Source organism: Colias philodice, chromosome 7, assembly GCF_061535455.1.
Source record: "Colias philodice isolate Cphi_HAF_F1 chromosome 7, ilColPhil1 Martin Lab GWU primary, whole genome shotgun sequence".
NCBI classification, from domain to species: Eukaryota; Metazoa; Arthropoda; class Insecta; order Lepidoptera; family Pieridae; genus Colias; species Colias philodice.
In genome coordinates, this window is record NC_143092.1 from 3897501 (window position 1) to 3918937 (window position 21437).

A 21437-nucleotide genomic window follows, 5' to 3' on the forward strand; every position below is an offset into this window, starting at 1 on the left:
TATTTTTTTTCACTTTTACCTTTACCTACAGCCATGATTATTTGATTATATTAATCTTAAATATTAACAGAAATCATTGATCTATATTTGTTCACTCTAATCAAGCAATCAGTGAAATATCAAAATCTCAAATGGCCCTGATAAGCACTTCCAATTTACTACCCATCTTAAGGGAGTACCCCAATGGCTCAATGGCTGAGTGGGGTTGTATTTGCCCGCAACCTCGGAGGTTGGGTATTCAATTCCGTGAAAATTTGCACGCTGCAGCAGAGGCATTGGTGAAAGTGTATACGGATGATTTAGAGCCTAGTCTTGGTAATGAGTTGGTTCAATTTGTGTCTTTGATTGATTCATACAAAAAGGACTATGGAAAAGATCAATCGCCGGAACTATTTTACTACCAAATTTTCGAAGATCGAAAGGAGAATGTCGAAACTGGGCCTAACTGTTACATAAATCATAATATATTTAAAATTCATTATGTTAATTTTAATAATTATTTGTAAAATATTGACTTCTGATTCTATGGGAAAACAAATCTTTGAAAAAAAAATAATTCGTTCACTACCGGTCTTATCAAGCAGAGATATCAGTGTTGTCAGAAGTAAAATAGTCAAATATATAGATTAATACCACATACGAATGAATGTTTATTAATTTTCATTTTAAGTTTTATTAAATTCAAATGCTATCTATTCTACTGATAGAAAATAAACTTACCTGGACCTAGAAAAAGGCAATGCAATTCATTTAATTCAAGCAAACTAACTTTTATTTTTGTTACTTTACACCCCAATATCTCTGCTATCCCATAGAACAGATCTATAATTATTATATTCATAGAATCTGTATATTTTTATCTATTTAATCCCCTATAAATCATCAGTGTAACGATCAGGCCCAGAGTCCTATGGGAGTTTGCCATTCTCCAAACAGAGCTACATTCCCAAACCTCGAAATTGCATTGAGAATGTATTTGGTCTTGATGGTATCAAATTGCACTGGAGAGCGCTCATTTTCAAAAATGAAAATTATAAAAAATAGGCTTCGAACCACGATGGGACAAAACCGTCTATCAAAGCTTTCTCTCCTGAGCATTGAAAGCGATTTACCTACTCCAAGAACTGGATTACAGCGAAATCATCAACGATTTTTCGGCAAAAAAAGCTCGAAAGGTTCCGTTCGTTATCACTAAAATTTAGTTCAGATAATTCATGTTTCCGATTATATGCGTTTGTTAAATACTAAGAGAATCTAGTTTCTTGGTTTCAAAATAAATTATTTATTGAAAAACTCGACTGAGAAAAATAATTGTTCATTTTATTTGGAAAATAATTTGGGGCGAGGGGGCCTCCACTCCTTTGTTGCCCCGAGGCCTCTGGACCTCTAAATCCGGCCCTGAATATGGGATCATGTATGTTAGCGCGTTTAATTTAAAGATAAAATTATATTTTAAAAGTAAATCAATTGATGAACTTAATTAATTATTTTAATAATAATCAAATGGATAAAAGTATTAATAATCATTTAATTATCAAGTAATAATAATATTACATGTCATATTCAAAATAACGATCAAAACAACACAAATAACACCTGCGCTGACTCACACAGTCACGCCACTCGAATAATCGTTCTATAAATAACGGTCGTCTGCAGTTGCGAGTCATTCTTGTACCGACTTTGGTCGAGTCAAGATGTCTAAAAAGTATTATATCAGTATTTAATTACGTAATACAACCACGCTTTAACATGTATGTCTGTATTGTAAGGTAAAATATTTTTTAAATCGGTCCCATAGTTTCTGCGATTAGCGCGTTCAAACAAACAAACGAAATCTCCAGTTTTACATTAAGACATAGAGAGATTATATTATAAAAGTTGCAGATAGCATCGATAGATATTACCTACCTACACGTAATTTGTTGATATTGTATGAACATAGAGTCAAAGAGTAGAGTAGAGTAATTAAATGAATTATTTTAATGTAATATGAATTATTGGAATTTTAATTTTGAAGTGCCACGGCACGGCACACTCCACACGAGGAGTCTATTTTATTTTAATGGAATTATGTATACAAAGCTTGCTTAATTTCAAATTGTTTTCTATATTTGTTCGGGTTTCATAACATCATCACTTCTATATAAATATTGATCTGTCTGTCGTCTGATCTAAAATATGTTACATAAAGGGCGCGTTCCCACTATGTCGTAACGACTAATTTATCGTTCGACGACTGTCGTCTCTACCTGTTCCCATTATAACGATTGTTTGTCGTCAACATTTTTTATCGTTTAGCGACTGTCGTATCTAGCTGTTCCCATTGGATCGCGACCACATTTTATCGTTTCCTGGGAGTCGCTTTGTCGTTTACACATCATCAGCAAGCTACAAATCTAGTCGCCTCTGCGTTCGCTTGGTGATTACTAGTGCGTTTACTCTCCTGAGTTCAATGGACGTTATAGAGTTGCCGTCCACGATTTTTTATCGTTTTACGACTGTCGTGCTTGCCGTTCCCACTGTCACGACAAAGTGTCGTCACTGCAAAAACTGTCGTAGACGACAGTAAATTGTGTCGTTCTAAATGTGAACACCTCCATTTAAACATATAAGCCACGACACTTAAAACTACACGATTATCTGTCGTCACGACACGGTGGGAACGCGCCCAAAGCCGGTATAATAAAATACCCATGTCAGTGTAACCGCCTCCTCGGTACAGTGGTTGACGCGTGAGCGTAGAACCGAGGGGTCCTGGGTTCGATTCCCGGTGGAGACGAAAAAAAAAAATGTCTCGGTCTGGCAGGACACAGAAGGCTGATCACCTACTTGTCCCTAAAGAAAAATCGATCAGTGAAACAGATGTATGAATAATGCATCTGCCCCCTACCCCACTACGGGGACACGGGACTTCACTTTTTTTTTTATGTCAGTGTAACCAAACTTATCTAGGCTTGATTGATATTTATTATCTGTTAGGGGGGTAGTACCTCGCCATGCGGCGGCCGGCGGTGAAGATAAAACTCCGGCTGAGTGACCAGACGGCTGGTGCCTTATCTATTGTTATTTGTTATTCTTTTTGCAGAAATTATACGTCGATAATATTATAATATTACGTTAAAGGATAGGTACCTAAAGGTAGGTATTAGGGCGAAAATATTAAATAAGACAACTATGCAATTTAAATTGTTTATTTTAACAACCTTTGAGTCAAATAAATGTGTTACTGATAAAATAAATAAATAATTCCATTACAGATAATTATAACTATAACATTACGTTTCAATTCAATTTTAAATCTTAATTTAATATGGCATAACATTTAAAAAGATAAAATAGAAGGCACAGAGTTATGAAAATTTCACATAAAATACACCCGTAAAACTGGTATACATTGCTTAATATTATTGATTTTATCAATCATTGTTTTATGTCAACACATTACACAATTAATAATATTATGTATTTATAAATGGGTAACTTGAGCATACAGAAAATATAATCAGAAGCGAACGTATCAGGTTCTTTCTTATGTTTTATTCTTTGGCCTATTAATCAAAATACGTTCTTTGTTGTTAAAATACAATGGAATGTTTTGAAATTATTAAATAGCAAAAATCTCTCTGTTGGAATGCTTCATATCAAATGACTTATACATGTAAAGGTGGTTTTATTGTATTATGCATAATTGTTTACCTAAATTAAATAAATACACTATACAAGTTATATCGATGCTTACTAGGTAATACAGTATTTACAATGATAATTAATTCGTAATCAGCTTGTCGCACGTTATGGACGGAAACATAAAATAATACAGCATTAGCACAGATAATATAAAATACGTAGGTAATAAAAACTATCAAAATGTCTTTTGGTATAAATTATCTTTGGTACGTCAAAATATCGAACGACAAGCTATTACGAAATCGATTGGTGGATTTCGAATCTTGATATTTTCGAATTGGGTCCATAATTGACCCCGTAGGTCAGTTCAGTTTTGGCGCCAATGCTGTGACAGCTGCCGCCAAGTGAGCCAGACGGTCTAGGGTTTATCTGCCGTGTATGGAACTGCCCCGAGGGTCCGCTCTCGACTCGCCTAGTGAAACTTGGCTGAGCACCGTTCGTGTGTTGCTGAAGCTGTATCCGTGACGCTCGTTCCATTTCTCTAAAAATAATGAGATACTAGTTATTAGCGTTAACACACACTTAGATCTAAATTCTATCGTGCGTGAAATGAACTGTCTTATGTATCTTTTGATCTGGATAGACTTTTTGCATAATGCATTATGATTTAATTATTCAAACAATATGAAGTCAAGCATTTCAAGACAAAGATGAATCAAGATTCAACGGAAAGATGGATTGATAGACACATCACAATATGAAAAAAGTCGAAAAATAATGTTATGAAATGAATATAAACGTGCAAAGCCCATAAGTGCCAAATGAGACCGATGATACCTTCAAGAGCGTACATAAGAAGCGAGCGCGGAGGTTCGCTCAGTTTTCCTGACTTGGTGGCATGCGGGCGAGGAGGGATACGCACCGCTGGTGAGCCCGGAGAGCCGCGCGAGGGGGCAGCAGAGAGCCGCGGCGTACGCGGCGCGGTACTGCGCGTTCATAATGACGTAGATGATCGGGTTCACGCACGCGCTTGCGTATAGCAGGAGGTAGCCCGCGATGTGGAATACTGTGGATTTATTGTTGGTCATTATTTTGTTTTAGTATTTTATGGTATAGTTAAGGAATACTAAAACAATATATTCTCTAGTAGGTGCGTATTTTTTTATTAACAGTATTGTCACTGTTTGTTATTTTTTGTAAGAAATAATTATTACTAGGTTTTCACAATTTATTTACACACTTAGAAAGACTATGTCAAGTTAATAATTTTGCACAATTGACCTAACAATTTTATCATGTTGCATCAGAATAATAAACATTAAACATTATATTCCATCTGATTTTTATTCGAGTATAAAATGGAACATCATAAAATTCTTACCTGGATAATGAACATGACTATCTGCCACTTTCGCAATTGTGATTGGCAAATAACAGACTAGAAATGACAAGAATATAGCGAGGACCATCTTCGTTATCCTCCATTCGTTTCGTCGAGCCTTTGTTTCTCTTGTATCCTTGATTGTAGAGCGTTTGTCACTGCCATTGTTGAGTGTGCCTTGGCTGGCAGTTTGAGATCTATGATGTTCGCGCATACGTTGTTCTGAGCTGGAAAATCATTTAAAAATATATTTACTAAAGATATTACGTAGGTCTATGTATAATTTATGATGAATCTAAGCTTTATATTTTGGTTGTTTCAATTTTAATATGAAGAGGATTAATATCACGTGGTCGTAGTGTACTTTGTACAACTTGCATGAATCATGAACATTCATTTACGTGACAAAAGCGTCTCACATGATAGCTATAAATAAAATAGGTAAACGAATTTACGACGCCGTAAAATGTAATAAAGCATGAAAACCTCAACGGCTATTTATTTTCGTCCCATAAAGATAAGGTACAAGGGGACGAAGGACGTCTGGAATCCATAAAAAGTATTCGTCTTCCTTAATTCCATGGTAGGTATTAATTGAAATAGGAGGACCCAATAAAAAAAAAATAAAAATAAATCAGAGCTATAAAGATTAATGAAAACAAGAGAGCGAATTACTCTGGGGAAAAAAAATTATAATCAATGGGAAAAAAAAATTGGTTGAATATAGTCTGTGACTCAGATTGGGCGGGAAAATCAAATTTGCAAAAAATGAAATACCTAGGTACTCGAAATTACATTTAATAAAATATTATTTACCTGTGCACCACCCAAAATATTCTCGCGTAACAAATAAAAATAAGCAAGGCGGGAACAATAAATGCTATAACAAAGAGAGCTGTTTTCGCCGAGCGGCCATGCTCGTCTGGGACGATTGAACACGTTCCCAATTCTTGATCGTAGTCAAATTTACCTGAAATAACAGAGAACAAAGGTTAGTTTTTTCATGTAATAATAACATCGTTAACATTTGACTAGGTACTAAAATATCTAAAGTCAATCTACGGTGTAAATGTTAAAGTAAAGATAATTGTTCAATTTTGTGTTATTTCTATAAAAACTACATATCTAGATATGTTTATTTTAAACGTTTTGTAGATATTCCCATTGTAGGTTCAAATAACATTAAAAACATAGCATTGTTTCGATATTTGCATAGTATCAGACTAAGAGAATGGAATGTACCTATTGTAAAACGTTAAAATGTAAATGTATCCAGAGACCTTTATTGTGTTCGGCTAAGATGTAATTTGTAAGCTAGGCTTCATAGGTTGTTTCTATTTAATAGCCTCTACTACGCTATCTGTCTGCAAAGTTTCTTCGGGTATCTCCATATAAGGTACCAAAGGATTTAAATGCTAACGCTAAATCCTAAATACATCTCTTGGGGACGTTACAGTGTAATTGTACTTGTAAATATTTGTAGTATTTTGGATTAAGTATTTAAAGATGTGAGAATGACTATTAAAACTTGAATGGAATTAAGGGATATTGCTTTTAAAGTGTAATAACACAGATTACTCTATAGTTATACGTGGTAATACTACAAAATGATGTAAATTGGGGATTTCAGAACATATGAAATGGCTTGGAAACTTTCCCATATATTTCCTTTTAACCGGTAAATTCACTAGATATAGGTACACGTAATAATGTAAACTCAAACTCAAACTCAAACATTCATTTATTCAATTAGACTACTATTTAGTAGCACTTTCGAAAATAGGTTTAAATACTCAAATAAGGAAATATTATGTCTTATATTAATACTGTAAAACTGTTACAAATCATTAATGAAATAATGATTAAATCTCAGTTCGAATGAAAATATGTTTAAAAAAAAATACGTACCCCAAACTCCAACAAGAGTAGGTATTTGCATTCCATATGAAAACATCCAGGAAAAGACGATCATAAGCGCTATGTTGTGTTTCCTATACACTCGAGAGTACCAGCTATGGTGGGCTATCATTATATACCTGAAAAATAATAGAATTTTGGTTTAAAAGATCCTAAATATCAATTTCAATAAAACGTTGAACTTTGGTTAGCTTTTTCTATTTATAATAATTTCATAAACGTGGAATCACGGTCGATTTGAAATTTGAGGATAAATAGGATCGAATTTGAGTATATTTTTATATCAAACAATTTGATGTAAACAAACCATGCTTTAATTAATTTTGCTCTAATTTTGGTACATGATTATTAAGTACTCTCAACTCATTTCAGGGAGAAAATTTCATTTCCACTGACCAAAGTGTTGTTTGTATCTATGAAATTTCAACGGAATTATTTATGCAACGCCACACTGTCTGTCTGTGTAGATTTTATACGAAAACTTTGTGTATATTAACGAATGCCACCTGAACCTAATTTGTCTAACGAAGTTACTAGTTGGACATTTTAAACCGTTAGTTTATTTATTTGTTTAGTTTAAATACTTTAGCTGCAGTCGTAAAATATATTAAATTTTATAAGTTGTATAAAAGCCTTAGGAGTTAGCTAGGTATAGAAAACTAATCCATTAAAATAATTCAGAACCAAAAAAGGTGTCATTTTTAAGGCGTACAGGCTAGATAATAAAAAGTTGACATCTTTAATTTAAAATTCATAATTTACACATTTGTGCAATCTATCGAAGTCTAGTCTACACAATTCTAGACTTACAAAAAAGTCTCAATCATATAAAACATCATTTCTCAGCGCCAATATCGGAGTAAAATAATTGAATTTGAAATAAGCTTTACAATGACAACGAGAAATTCAGATCTCAAGTAGAGCAGGTGTGAAAAACATATTTTCGTACGGTACGGCGACACCTAATATTCGTCAGGTGTTCCCGACGTTAAATCGGTTTGAGGTAATCCCTCGCATATTTTTACACGTGCAATTCAATCACTGATACGAATTCAATAATCCATCAGATATATTAAGTTTGGGACTGATTAGATTTAAAAGATTTGACTGATATAACTTTTTACGGCTTTGTGGTGTGTTTCTGATGAATAAATATATATGTAATAGGGATATCAAATATAAAACAATAATAATGTCTTTTACATATTTAAACAATGGAACTTATAGGTTCTTGCAGATAAGGTATTTCCTTTTTCCACAATGTTCATTTCCAAGAAAAGTTTTGGAATTTCTTTATAAACAATGACAGTAATCGCATCTATAGAGATTGACCTATTAACGTTCTTGACCTACAAGTACAATCAACATTTTTTACCTTGTCGTAGCCCTTATATGGAAGGTCGCAGGCATGCTTCGCATTTTTATTGTTACAATATCCCCATGATACCGACATCTTTGTTATTTTACGCAATTGGAATGACGATGTGAATCACAAGGATTAAAATGCTCTTTGATATTATTTATTACGTGTATAATATGGTCAAGCAATTAATTACGTAATACTGAAATATCATTTTCCTGTAATACTATTTATAGGATATACCTACGTGTTACTAAATGCGTCACTAGAATATCACTGCATCTTAATTCAATAATACCAGACTAATTTTATTTAGAACAATATTTGAGACTTATCTCACCTTTTCAGAGCTTAAATTAAAACCTTACGATACAGGCCTTCCATCAATAATAACAACGTTTATGATCATAGGCACGCTATTTTGAATTGTGCTCAAACGATATTGACACTTTTTTACCGAAAACCCCAAAAGTTTTGGTAAGTCTAGTTAAGTTCATTTTATTATATATTCATAAGTTTTATTCATCTCTCATTCAATAATTGAATAAACCATACCTGTTCAAAGTAATGAGTGCTATACTCAGTAGAGAGACGCCAACATTGCCATACCGCAGAAACGGCACGAGCTTACACAGAGCGCCTCCGTGCGACCACGTGCGAGTCCAGAATCCGGATATCGCGAAGGGGAGGACCATCGCGCAGAATAAAAAATCCGCTATGCAGAGACTGAAAGCAAAGAAAAACACTTAATTAAGTTCGTATTGAGTTTGTGACTCCACTCTTTTAATAAATTATCCTTTATAATATTATTGCATTGTCAACCCATGTTTGGTTTACCCATTATACCTACCTACCTTTCAAAATCTAGTTGTGAATGATAAAATTAATATTATCATTATACAGAAGTAAAGGCGAAAATAGTGCTTTAGAACCTTGTTTAAAAGCTTTGATACCACAGACGAAAGTGTGCTTAATAACTAAATAGTGAAGGTAGTAATCCTAATAGGGCAAAGGTGAAACTTTCTCTCTGGATGCTAATGCATCCGCACCATTCTTTGTTTTTGAGATATACATATTATGTAGGTATGTACTTTGTTTATACATATACCAGGACTTTAAGAGTAAGTATTAAGTTCATAATGAACTAATATACCTAATAAGTGTGTTAAAATATTATATTGATCGAATGAAATACATAAGGGTGTGTACTGTGTAACTAACTAAACTTAACAATCACGATGATTTGTGTCAATAAACCATTAAACCTGTTACTTAATACAAATGTTACTAGGTTAACTCGTTTATAAATAAAATTTTAACGACACATTGTCACTTTTACGGTACTCCGTGTGAGTGTACAATAAACAGCCTACACACCCCGCTAAAATGTTTAATTACAGCTCGTCATGTTTGACCCATTTCCACAAGAATGATGTGAAGCCTTCATAAAGTACGTCGTCATCCACCTTGTTATGGCATTTACACCATTTGAAGAGGATTGTGTACGAGACCCGAATTATAATAGCCAAGGAATTGGCTTAATGATTATCAGAAAATTCTTAGAAGCAAATAGATATGCTTTTGATGAGACACAATTTATGGATAACTTCTGGGAAAACGGAAAAAAGTTTCAGCTCTAAATTAATTTTGTGGATACGAGGCATAATTAATTCACATTGAGGCTTAATTAACAAGTCGTTTATCATTTTTAATATATTTTTTAGTTTATAGTAGATAATAATGGTAAACTCAACACATTGCCATAATAACAATGCTACAGCTTAAGCTTTTGTAACTTTTTCCACAGTTCTTCATTTAGTTCCAAAGGTTAAGACCATCAATTTGTAGGTTTTGATACGAGTCTTTTTCATTTCACAGGCTAAGCTTCATTCGGAGTCGTTGTTATAGATGAAGTTGTTATTTCAAAACATTTTCAATTAAAATTTCCTTGAAGTGGTTTTGACTGATGTTCAGAAAAGTATTATGTTATTAACATCTCTTTTTGAAGATAGTATATTGACAACACTTTAGATATGGTAAAAAATGTTTCATACTAAGAAAACTGCAAGCGTGTTTCAAAATAAAACGAATGGATAATCATGAATAGATGATATGATTGAATGCTATTGTGAGATGAATGGGCTAAAACCTATTTACATGTCAGTTGCACACGCATGATGTGCATGCAAACTGGGCATAAAACATTTATTCGGGATATACTTTACTCTTGATGAAATTATGAGCTTACTTAGCTTATGAGACCACTTTATGTTTAAGAACATTCTACGTATTTTCATTTGATTAGATGTATGGTAGCACTAGAGAGGTAATATAGAGTCGCAACTAACATTGACCGTATAAAATATGATGTATGCCAATGATTAATTTAATTCTAAACATAATTTTTTAAGGATTCTAAATTTATTAAAAGTTGAAACCATTTAATAATTGCGTTAAAACATATTTTGCAGATTGTAAAGATTACAGTTTAACTCACCTAATGATAAACGCAGCTGCAACATTTCTGACTTTCGGACATTTAAGGAGTGCGACTACAGTCAGTAAATTTCCAAACAAGCCTATGAGCATAATAAAGCCAGTGACCACAGCTGCAAATGTAAGCAGGGCCGGTGAAAACCTGGAACAAAAATTCATTTCAAGCACTTACAAAGCTTTATTGAATACGCAAAAGTAGGATATCCTTTCACGAAACAAAACTTTAAAACCTCAAAGCGAAGTATGAAATAATAGGATATTCATTATGTACTTTAAATGAAGCAGAGTTTTAAAAGGAGTAAAAGCAGTCGTCAATGGTAGGTTGAAAGACAAAATGCTTAAAACATACCTACTCTTTGATATGTGAAACCTGTGTTTTAAATAGGTTAAAGGATTTTGATTTGGAATAACGAATTTCTGAATATTTGGAATGGTTGAAGGAAACGTGTTTGTTTATTTTAGAATTTTGAATAATTTATATGGCACAAATGAAAACAAAGTTCTATAATTCAAAAGCAGGTGAATACTGGAAAACTTGGTGCGATAGCTTTAGAATTGTTCTTGAATTTATTCGAAGATGTTCAATAATATTTCATTGGGCTTGGGCTTGGGATTCGTTTGTGGGAGTAATGACCAAGAGCAGATTTATTGTGCAAAACTTTTCAACAATGGTTGTTTCGTGAATTAAATACTTGACCTATTAAAACAAATTCATAATAAATCATTTAGTTGAATAGTCTGGAACTTAATAATTACTTGCGTCAGAATTGGGATTAGGTTAATAGTTTGAGATGGCTTATTTTAATAGATACTTTATATTGCCTATTTATAATCTTCTTATATATAAAAATGAATCGCAAAATGTGTTGGTAAGCGCATAACTCGAGAACGGCTCAACCGATTTCGATAATTCTTTTTTTATTATATTCCTTGAAGTAAGAGGATGGTTCTTATGTAGAGAAAACGTAAATATTATGTACCACGGGTGAAGCCGGGGCGGACCGCTAGTTCCCTATAATAATGTATAATAGGGAATTAATTATAATGAACGTTGACAATTTTTTTATGAATAATAAATTCCAAAGCGTGAATATTAAAAATAACTGCAAGTTGTTTAAACTGATTTGCCTCACAGAAAAAAATGTCCACTCATGTAGGTTCAATTAAAATAGTTTTGCCCTTTTCATAGATGACAGAAGCGTGTTTTCCGATCTATTTACATAAAGAGAATAGAAATGCAGCACAATGTTTTGTTAGCAAATAGAAAGTAAGTAAACAGAGTTATATCTATTTGAATTGATAGGAAGATTAAAATAAAATGTTATTTTAATTTATTTGACGATATATCGAAACAATAAATATTTTATGACGTATTGAATTGCCTTTTAAATCTGGAAGAGCTTTTAGAATGACGAAAACAGACATTGAAAGAAATCGTTAAAATATTAGGTAGGTTTTTTCTATATTAAATATACAAAAAACTTAATTTATAGATTCATCAACGCCATTTGCGTGACTTCTAGTTGTATTGGGAATAAACACAAACGTTTTAATTAATTTTAACACCTAGACCAAACCTACAAATAAAATATGTCTATAGGGAATCAAATTAAATATAAAGCTGTTTAGTGGCTTTTTATTTAAATATTTAGTATCGAACGAATATAACAGTCTTCTCAAAGATCGAACAAATTACAGAGGCGGCAAATTTTTTGCGATATCAAAAATTTTCTTAACCTTATCACTTGTATTAAATTTCTATAAACAAACAAAAATAAACTGCATTAATTTCTAAAATAAATATTACAAAAATATATGATTAGATATAACTCACTTGGATAGTTCGCTCGGTCTCACATTGGCTGTAATATTCTCAGTGACATTCCACGCATCAGCGTCCGCCATTGTTACCACTCTGGAAAATAAATTTCGTTATATAAACTCGAGGAGTAATTAGTCCAGGAGGAATCGGCGCATGAGTACCGAAAACTATTCCACCTCAATTTTTTTACGTGATCCTCTTCAAATTGCCCTACTGATGATATAAATGCATGTTGCCATGGGGCAACCCGGTGCCATATTGTTTAAACCGAAATTGTTTAAACAATTGCAAGGAATTGTTATTTTTCAACCGGACAAATTTTTTTTATATTTTTTATCGAAATACCAATAAAAAAGGTCCAATTACTTTTCACGATAAAGTTAATATTTTCAAAGATATGAATTTTTTAAGGTTTGAAAAATCTCAAATTTGGGTACTTTCGACCCATGAAAAATATATTTAAAAAAAAAATAATATATAAGTAATATTTTTTTTTCAATTCTCTATACAATAGTTAATAATATTGTTAATAGAGATTTAAGAAAATTTCATTGTTTATATCTGTTTTTTAATTGTTAACTTCGCGCGCTCACAAATAATATAAGTTGCATACTTCTATGTGGTTGTGATTCAGAAGACTGTAAGAATATAATATATAAAAATAATATTGATAATAAATAAATACTTATTTTTAAATCTTGTTTTATTATTTCATACTTCTCCATCTATAACTTTCGTTTGAAGAAGTTATTCAATGTAATTAATAAGGTAAAAGACCTAGTTATTGACACTTTAAATTTTATTTTAGTTAAAAAAAAAACAAATCAATTCTAATAAATTAATAAATATAATTTTTGAATTAAAAATTTTAAGATCTTTGGTTTTTTGAGAACATTTCATTCTTTTAATTAAAATCAAATTGCGAGTGTCAAACAACTAGGCCAGTGTCAATAACTGGGTCTTTTACCTTACTTGCTGTTTCAATAACAAAAAAGTAATATAAACTGACAAAAAAGTAATTTTAATTACATGTTTCAATTTATGCTTAAATAACTTTAAAAAAATTGATTTCAGAAAAAAATATATAAGAAACAAATTGTAGACAATTTAATTATTAATAAGATTGCTCTCTTTAGAAATCTTGATAAAGTTGATAGTTTTTAAGATAAATGATAAATAATGATTCAAGACACAGAGAGGCCGATGCAGCGCATGAGTAAGAGAGAGACGGCGATACTTAAAGGTAAGCGGCGCGTACTTGTGAGCGCGCGAAGTTAACAATTAAAAAACAGATATAAACAATGAAATTTTCTTAAATCTCTATTAACAATATTATTAACTATTGTATAGAGAATTGAAAAAAAAATATTACTTATATATTATTTTTTTTTAAATATATTTTTCATGGGTCGAAAGTACCCAAATTTGAGATTTTTCAAACCTTAAAAAATTCATATCTTTGAAAATATTAACTTTATCGTGAAAAGTAATTGGACCTTTTTTATTGGTATTTCGATAAAAAATATAAAAAAAATTTGTCCGGTTGAAAAATAACAATTCCTTGCAATTGTTTAAACAATTTCGGTTTAAACAATATGGCACCGGGTTGCCCCATGGCAACATGCATTTATATCATCAGTAGGGCAATTTGAAGAGGATCACGTAAAAAAATTGAGGTGGAATAGTTTTCGGTACTCATGCGCCGATTCCTCCTGGACTAAATATCATACAAGTAGATTTAGACTTGAGCTCTGGTATAATATTATGTGATTTAATGAAAAATATATCAAATTAAATTTTCTTTCAAAATATTATCTATGAAGATATGTTCGAATAGAATTCGTCAATGTAATTATTGCTAGGCATAGGTACTTAATAGTTTGAGAAAAAAAGCATGTAGTCTGAAAGGAATAAATCTTAATTTAAAACTATAATATTTCAATTATCATGGTAATTAAAAAGCATTCACGTTCAAATAACAAACAAAAGAAAAAGATGTCCGTTGCAAAACGTAAGTATACAATTTCATAACTGCCGTTTAAAATTTGGAATACGAGCAATAACCGTCGGTGCCAGAACATTATAATTGTCTTTAACCTTCATTATAAAGAGGTCGAAACACTATAATCTTAATGGTTTAAGACGATTGTCAATTCTCTTCAAATCAGTTAATTGATGATTAATATAAAGATAATACGTTCATTATCCTTATAAAACCATATAGTACAAACGTATAGCAATATATCAGTGTTTAAGTTAAAAGGAAATCCTACCATTCAATTGTAACCTAACTGTTTGTTTCCGTTATTTTATGAGACACGGTCAAATTTTAGATTACTGATGCACTGAATATAAATATACATTTGGTTGTGAATCACAAAGCAGGATGTTCTTAAAAGGATGTCGTATTTTCTAGTTCAAGCCAAATATATCACACTAATCGGTACGAGTGTGATATATTTTCATCTTGGCCGCGTATAGCAATGGTTAACACATTGGAATTTATTGCTTATTACATTTACTTTCTTTTAGTGTTATGCAAAACATGTGGGTATGATAGGAATTTTTATTTCGGCGTTCTATTGAATGATGAACAAGAGAGCATACCTAGTTGAAGTCTAGTTGACTAAATAGATCAATCTTTCAGTTTATAGAGCGACTTATTTGTTAGATACAATGACTTAAATATCCTATACTAATCAATGTGATTTTAAATATAAAAAAAAAACAAAATGCATATAAATGCGGTTCGTTTTTTCGTTGTAAAATTTTACATAAGCTATATTTCTTCTTCAAGCAATATCACATTTACTGAGGTTATTGTCTGCTAGATTTATTTGCAATGTCAATACAACATCACAAATATTCGAGCTGCAAAATAAAGCACTTGCTATTTACATACTATGAATAAGAAAATGCGATTACAGTCGCGTGTTGTTTCAAATGGAGAAAGTGTACACGGGTTCATGAAAATGCATACAAGATAATACATAAAATAAATTAGGTAATGCCAAGTAACATGAAAGTTATGTTTATTTTTTATTTTAGGTAATCTAATTTTCTTGTTGAAGCGTAGGACGCCTAAATAAGAAAAAAGTGTGTGCGTGTAACCTTTACGCGCGATTGAAGTAAAACTTCTTTGGCGTTGACGACATATATCACTGAAATGATTAAATATTAACTTAAATAAATAAATATTATATTATAATTTAATTATATTTATTATTCATGTGCTTTACAAAGATTATTTAAATGTTATATTAATATTATTCATTCGAAACAGGTAATTGAATGTCATCATAATTTCTTACGTACGAAATTATAGGTTTGTGGTAACTATAATGTGAAACATAAATTTTACTCTCTAAATTTGCTACTTTTCTTGAAAATACAGCATCTATCGTTGTACCGAAACGCGTTGTTGAATGAAGTCGAGAAGTATTCATAGATAAATCAAATTTTTCTTCTAAAAAATCAATTAACGGCTGAGATTCCTGAGAGCGAAAATTAACATTAAAATCTCCAGTTAGAATCATCGGTAATTCATGATAATTACTATTTAAAAGTCGAGAACCTTCAATTGTGAAGTGAAGTAATTGCTGATGAATAAATTTTATGATATTTGTCAGGCTAGTATTTGTAGAAATATAAATAACAACGATAATCACAGGTTGGTCATTCGTATTAACACATCGAACCAAGGCGATGTCACCAATTTGTGAAACCTCATCTGAAATTTGTGATAATATAGTTGGTGAAATATTTTGAATTGGTGTTACATTGTTCAGTGTATCTGTAGATGAATGATATACAGCTACTCCACCAGCAGTTGAGTTGGGTCGTTTGTATTGGGTAACGCAATAAAAATTTTCAATAAGAATTTGTTCGTCATTTTTCATCCAAGTTTCGGAAAATAACAGCAATGTGGACCTTTTTAATACTTTATCATTCAGATCAGAAACATGAGCACGTAAACTTTGGCAGTTGAAGGAAAATAGTGTAATGTTACTCTCATTTACAAGGTTATATAATTCTTCCTGTTGTGTTATTAGGCGAGAATTTGAAAGTCTTTACAATTCACACTGTAAATCAACTATTCCCCCTGGACGCTTTCTTCCATGATAAAATTTGTTGTCATCGGTGTTTGAGTCAATGAACAATCCATTTATATCAGTTACTCGTGATAATGCTACATATAACAGCTGCTGACTGTGACTTTTATTGTATTCATAAACGATTTGATCAAAAGTACCACCTTGAGACTTATGTATTGTAAGCGCACAAGCAGATACTAATGGAAAGTGATTTCTCTTTGCAAATATTGTCTTATTTCTATTCATTGGTACAGATGACGATCTTCGTAAAATTGGGACTGCTGTTCTACTAATGTTTAGAGTTTGAATATGATGGGCAGCTTTTTTCCTAATTTTCTCTCCTATCTTACCAGTAAACTCAAGCCATAAGCGTATGATGTTATCACTGTCATCACGTTCAATATACACTAACTTTCCAACACAACCGTTGGCTAAGCCATCAGATACATCAATATTGGTTGTAATAATGTAAAATTTGTTAAGAACTAATATGATTTCATAAGGCGATCCTCCTGTATCAATAACTGACATTTTATGAAATTGTTGGCGTACATATGCTTCTTGTTCAACTGAATGACAACCTATATACATATCTGTTGCTATGGATACTACTTTGTCTTCAGCAATATTTAAAATAGATTGATTATAATCCGCAACATGTTTATTTTTATTTTTAATTTACTTATTTTAAAAGTAATAAATAAACAAGTATATTTAGAGATTTTCAAAAAATTTTGCAATTTAAAATAATGTTTTTAAAACTGTTGAATTTTTCATTCACTTTGCTATTCACAATTGATCCGTTTGAAAATTTGAAAATAAATAATCCTAATTGATTATGATATTTGCCACTAGCTGGCGTATAAGTCAAGAAGCGTGTAGTTTAGGACATATACTTACAACCAATCAGAATTATTATTTTTAAATGGCGGAAACTACACAGACTTCAGTAAGCGTTACTTCCGTCAGAAAAAAAATCTGAGTTACTCCCTAGTCGCGCCTAAAGAAGTTTTACTTCAATAAACACAAAAGACTTGTAACTAACAAGTGGCCATAAATAGGCATTATCCGAAATATCGAAATAAGATCGACGATATTTATCGGTCCCTGTAAATCCAGCGTATGTTTTAGTGCTTATATCCTTCTATATTTATGGGCCCTCACCAAATAGTACGGCTAATCAAGCTCATGTACCAAATAACAAAGCGTATTGGCCACGGCCGCTCCCGCGACAGGCCACTCGACCGTAAACACCATTCTTATTGTGAGAGCGAGTATATAATTGAATAGCCTTGATCAATGAGGATTATTGCCCGGGAACAAGAGCGGAACAAAAAATGTACTCAGCAGAACATTTGTCAGTCGGATCGTTTGTGGTAAAGAGGTTTTGGCATAATAGACTAGCAGATTGTTTTGGCCGAAATAGATTAGCACATTCTTAACACAGATAAAAGAACTGGTTCAATCAATTGCTAGAATAGGTTTATACAATGCTACCTTTAGATGATAGATTTTATTTGCAAGTTAGTTAGAAGATGATCGGATTATTATAAAGAATTCATATTATAGAGCACAATCTAATTGTTTATTTATTTATTTTTATTTATAAACTATCAGCAGCTAAGTTAATTCTAATTTACATACGCAAATGTATTTCAAATCTCACGTAAACTCACATAGGTATTTCATTAAAACTGGCCACATAAGCAATTAAGTAATAACATTTAAATGTTATGTCCCATTACAGCAGTCCCGAGGCTTCATCAATAAAACTATAGAACAACGTATGCACAATTAGAGACAGAAAAGGGATAACTTTATGACATTCATGATTTGAACACCGAGGGCACTTACAGCTTGTTATATATGTTTTCCAGCTGTGCGACCCAATTCGTGTCACTAGAGTTGCCGAGATTTGCATACTACCTACATAATAATATATCAACTACAGACCACTCATACCATTTTCTATTTAATAAAAATTGTATGCATCATTCAAAATAGTATGAACGTTTTGTAATGAAGAAAGCACGATATGCAAATTGAGTTTTTATCGCATACATCAGTTTGCTCAATTTCAGGATAAATAAACTAACGAAAAATGTAACACTGTTTCATTAAAATTATTCACAAACGACTGTTATAAAATCGCATGATTAAGGTTAATGTTAAAAAAGGTATCTCATTTATACTAAGACACGACAGACAGTTGAAATGGATTGCCTTCAGTATTTCAGAGAAGGTATAGTATTTTTTAATAAAAGATACAACATTAGGATTGTTAACTGCTTTGGCTGGAAGTTTAAAAATTTAATCAAAATATGTTTGTTATAATTACAATTCTAAAAAATTGTTAAAACTTTTTTGAATTGATATGGATATTCTAATAATATAATATTATGTACCGACTACTTAATATGTACGGGATATACATTTTATTATGTAAAATTAATATGTACGTAAAATTAAAATGATTTTAAAGAGCAGCTACGGAGTTTCCGGACGGCTTTTCAGAATCGGTAAAACTATGATAATATGACGATTCAAAAGTGCTACCTAATAGTGGTGCAAAATAAATAAATGTTTAAGTTTGTTTGTATCTTCATACGAGAAAAGCATAATGTTTCTACCTCAAAACTATTTTGTAACAGTATGAATGGAATCCACATAACGCAACTACAAATGGGTGACATAACAATTACATTATACACGAGTTGGCGAAATAATTTAATTGTGCCTACATCGTCAGCACATTGTTTAACCAAGCCCATAGTTTGTCAACATCTGCAAATTAATTTCACCCCTAAAGCATCACTTAAATTAAGATTAACATTTCAAACGTCCGGTTTCATATACCCGTAAAATATTCAGTAATTTTGCCTAACTAATTTATCATGATACGAGGTAAATGGTTCGACCGAATTCACCTGTGAGGGCTGAACATTGTAACTGGCGATAGGGCCGACCATTAATTCTAATTTAAATTAGTATTGGACGATGTAGAGGTCAGTGTAAACTTCGTGAAAGGATTACATAGATTTTTCAGACGTGGATATTTATTCAAAGTAAAGAAAAAACATTTGTTTTTGGTTTGTTAGTGTTTTTAACTGTTACATGTTTGAATGTCTTGAGTTGTTTCTTGGGAATCTTATGTTTCAAGCTATCAACAGTATTTTATTTATTTCTGAGTATAAGTTAGAAAGCAATTTAAACTCACGTCTTACACTAAATCCAATTTCTACTACAATGTAGCAAAATTTCACACTTTCACTCGATTCATTCATTCGTAAACCACAATCATCATCTTTTGTATCCTATGGTTCAATTGACCATCAACAGATTCGTCTGTTGATGGTCAATTGGACCATAGGACAAACATTAATTTTAATTGATTTATTATGTACTCTATATCTACCATTTAAACATTGTTGTAGCATGTCATTATTATGAAGTAAGCTATTGTATTATTTATTTGAATAATATTTGCAAAATTAATAAATAATGGGCTATTGTCCGAAGTATAAATTAAATATAAGTGTAAGTACACGTTAAGTACCAAAAAGTTGCGCACATTTCTGCTTCGTTTACACCCTATGTTTGCTGCAAATTACTCAAAGAAGGAATAAATTAAAAACTTATTCTATATATTATATACTTTATATCGTAGTCAAGTTTTACAAATCATTACTCCGGCCTAACAGCGATATTTCCGACGCGTCACACGAAATCCTTACAAATGACCACCCTGTCCTAGGGATAACGGTCATCTGAAGTTAACAGCTCCTTTATTTATTCAAAGCATTTGTCACGCGTAAAATACGCAAACGTTTTTAATTTTGCAGCTATAGCGAGTATAGTTTTTCATTCTTACACAGTTTCGCATTTCTAATGATAACTGAGGAGTCTGGAGACTCAATTAATTCCGATTGTTCTATCCTTATTCATTCTACATATTTCACGATCACATTAAGATTTGTAATATACTGCAGCTGAAAAATACTGTATTGGAAAAAAATTTAATTTACCCACTTTTGCTTCAACTTACTCCCATTTATGCCCGTTAACTTCTTATGCCTCAGTAGCTTTACGGAAAGGATTCCATCAGTGTCCAGTGTATATGGCAGTATCAATAAAATTTATAAACATTCATACATGAGATTTACGTAGAAGTTAAGCCAACAAATATTATTCAATTTCCAGAATTCTGCGTCGAAAAATACAGTGTAAAATACAGTGTGAGCACGTGCGACGCTTTATCTAACTTAGCATAGAATAAGGTTACCTTTTTTTTTACAAAGTAGGAGTTATTAGTATCTGGTTCTTTGTACAAAATAATAACAAGAAAAGATAAAGAAACTATGCGACAAAAAATTAAGTCATTGTGTTTTATGCGACCTTAATCGTCCACAGTGGGTCGACACTATGGCATTTAGATTAACTTTTGAATTACGACTGCCACTTTTGTCCGGATCTATTAAAAATGTCTAGACTCATTCATTTTGCAGTAAATATTAAGTTATGTACCGCAAAGCTCGGACAGTTAACAATTGGAATATTAAAACGTAAGTAATGTATTGTACTGTACTTTCATTGAATAAAATTGGTAAAGCTATAAGGAATTTATTGTTATTATATTCTTTTTAAACTGCTTTTTTTATGATATATTAATAATGTGCAACTACTGATTTGAATGAATGTCTCAATAATAACCCCATAAATTCGTTCAAGTAAACAATA

The 21437-nt window shown here is 31.7% G+C and overlaps 1 protein-coding gene across 2 annotated transcripts in view; it reads right to left on the reverse strand.

Annotated features, from left to right (window-relative positions):
* Positions 1-3178: 3178 nt before the first annotated feature.
* moody (G-protein coupled receptor moody) overlaps positions 3179-21437 on the reverse strand; it is a 47855-nt gene continuing 29596 nt past the window's right edge. Inside the window, exons 2-9 of one of the 2 annotated variants that reach the window (XM_089697215.1) lie at positions 12619-12699; positions 10786-10926; positions 8844-9014; positions 6920-7047; positions 5828-5981; positions 5012-5238; positions 4553-4696; positions 3179-4171 (exon numbers count right to left, since the gene is read on the reverse strand). In XM_089697215.1, the coding sequence (XP_089553341.1) occupies positions 4056-4171; positions 4553-4696; positions 5012-5238; positions 5828-5981; positions 6920-7047; positions 8844-9014; positions 10786-10926; positions 12619-12689 (1152 nt within the window). In that variant the 5' untranslated portion in view covers positions 12690-12699 and the 3' untranslated portion in view covers positions 3179-4055. Of the gene's footprint in view, positions 4172-4467; positions 4697-5011; positions 5239-5827; positions 5982-6919; positions 7048-8843; positions 9015-10785; positions 10927-12618; positions 12700-21437 lie in introns of both variants that reach the window. The other variant, XM_089697217.1, reaches the window with a different exon arrangement.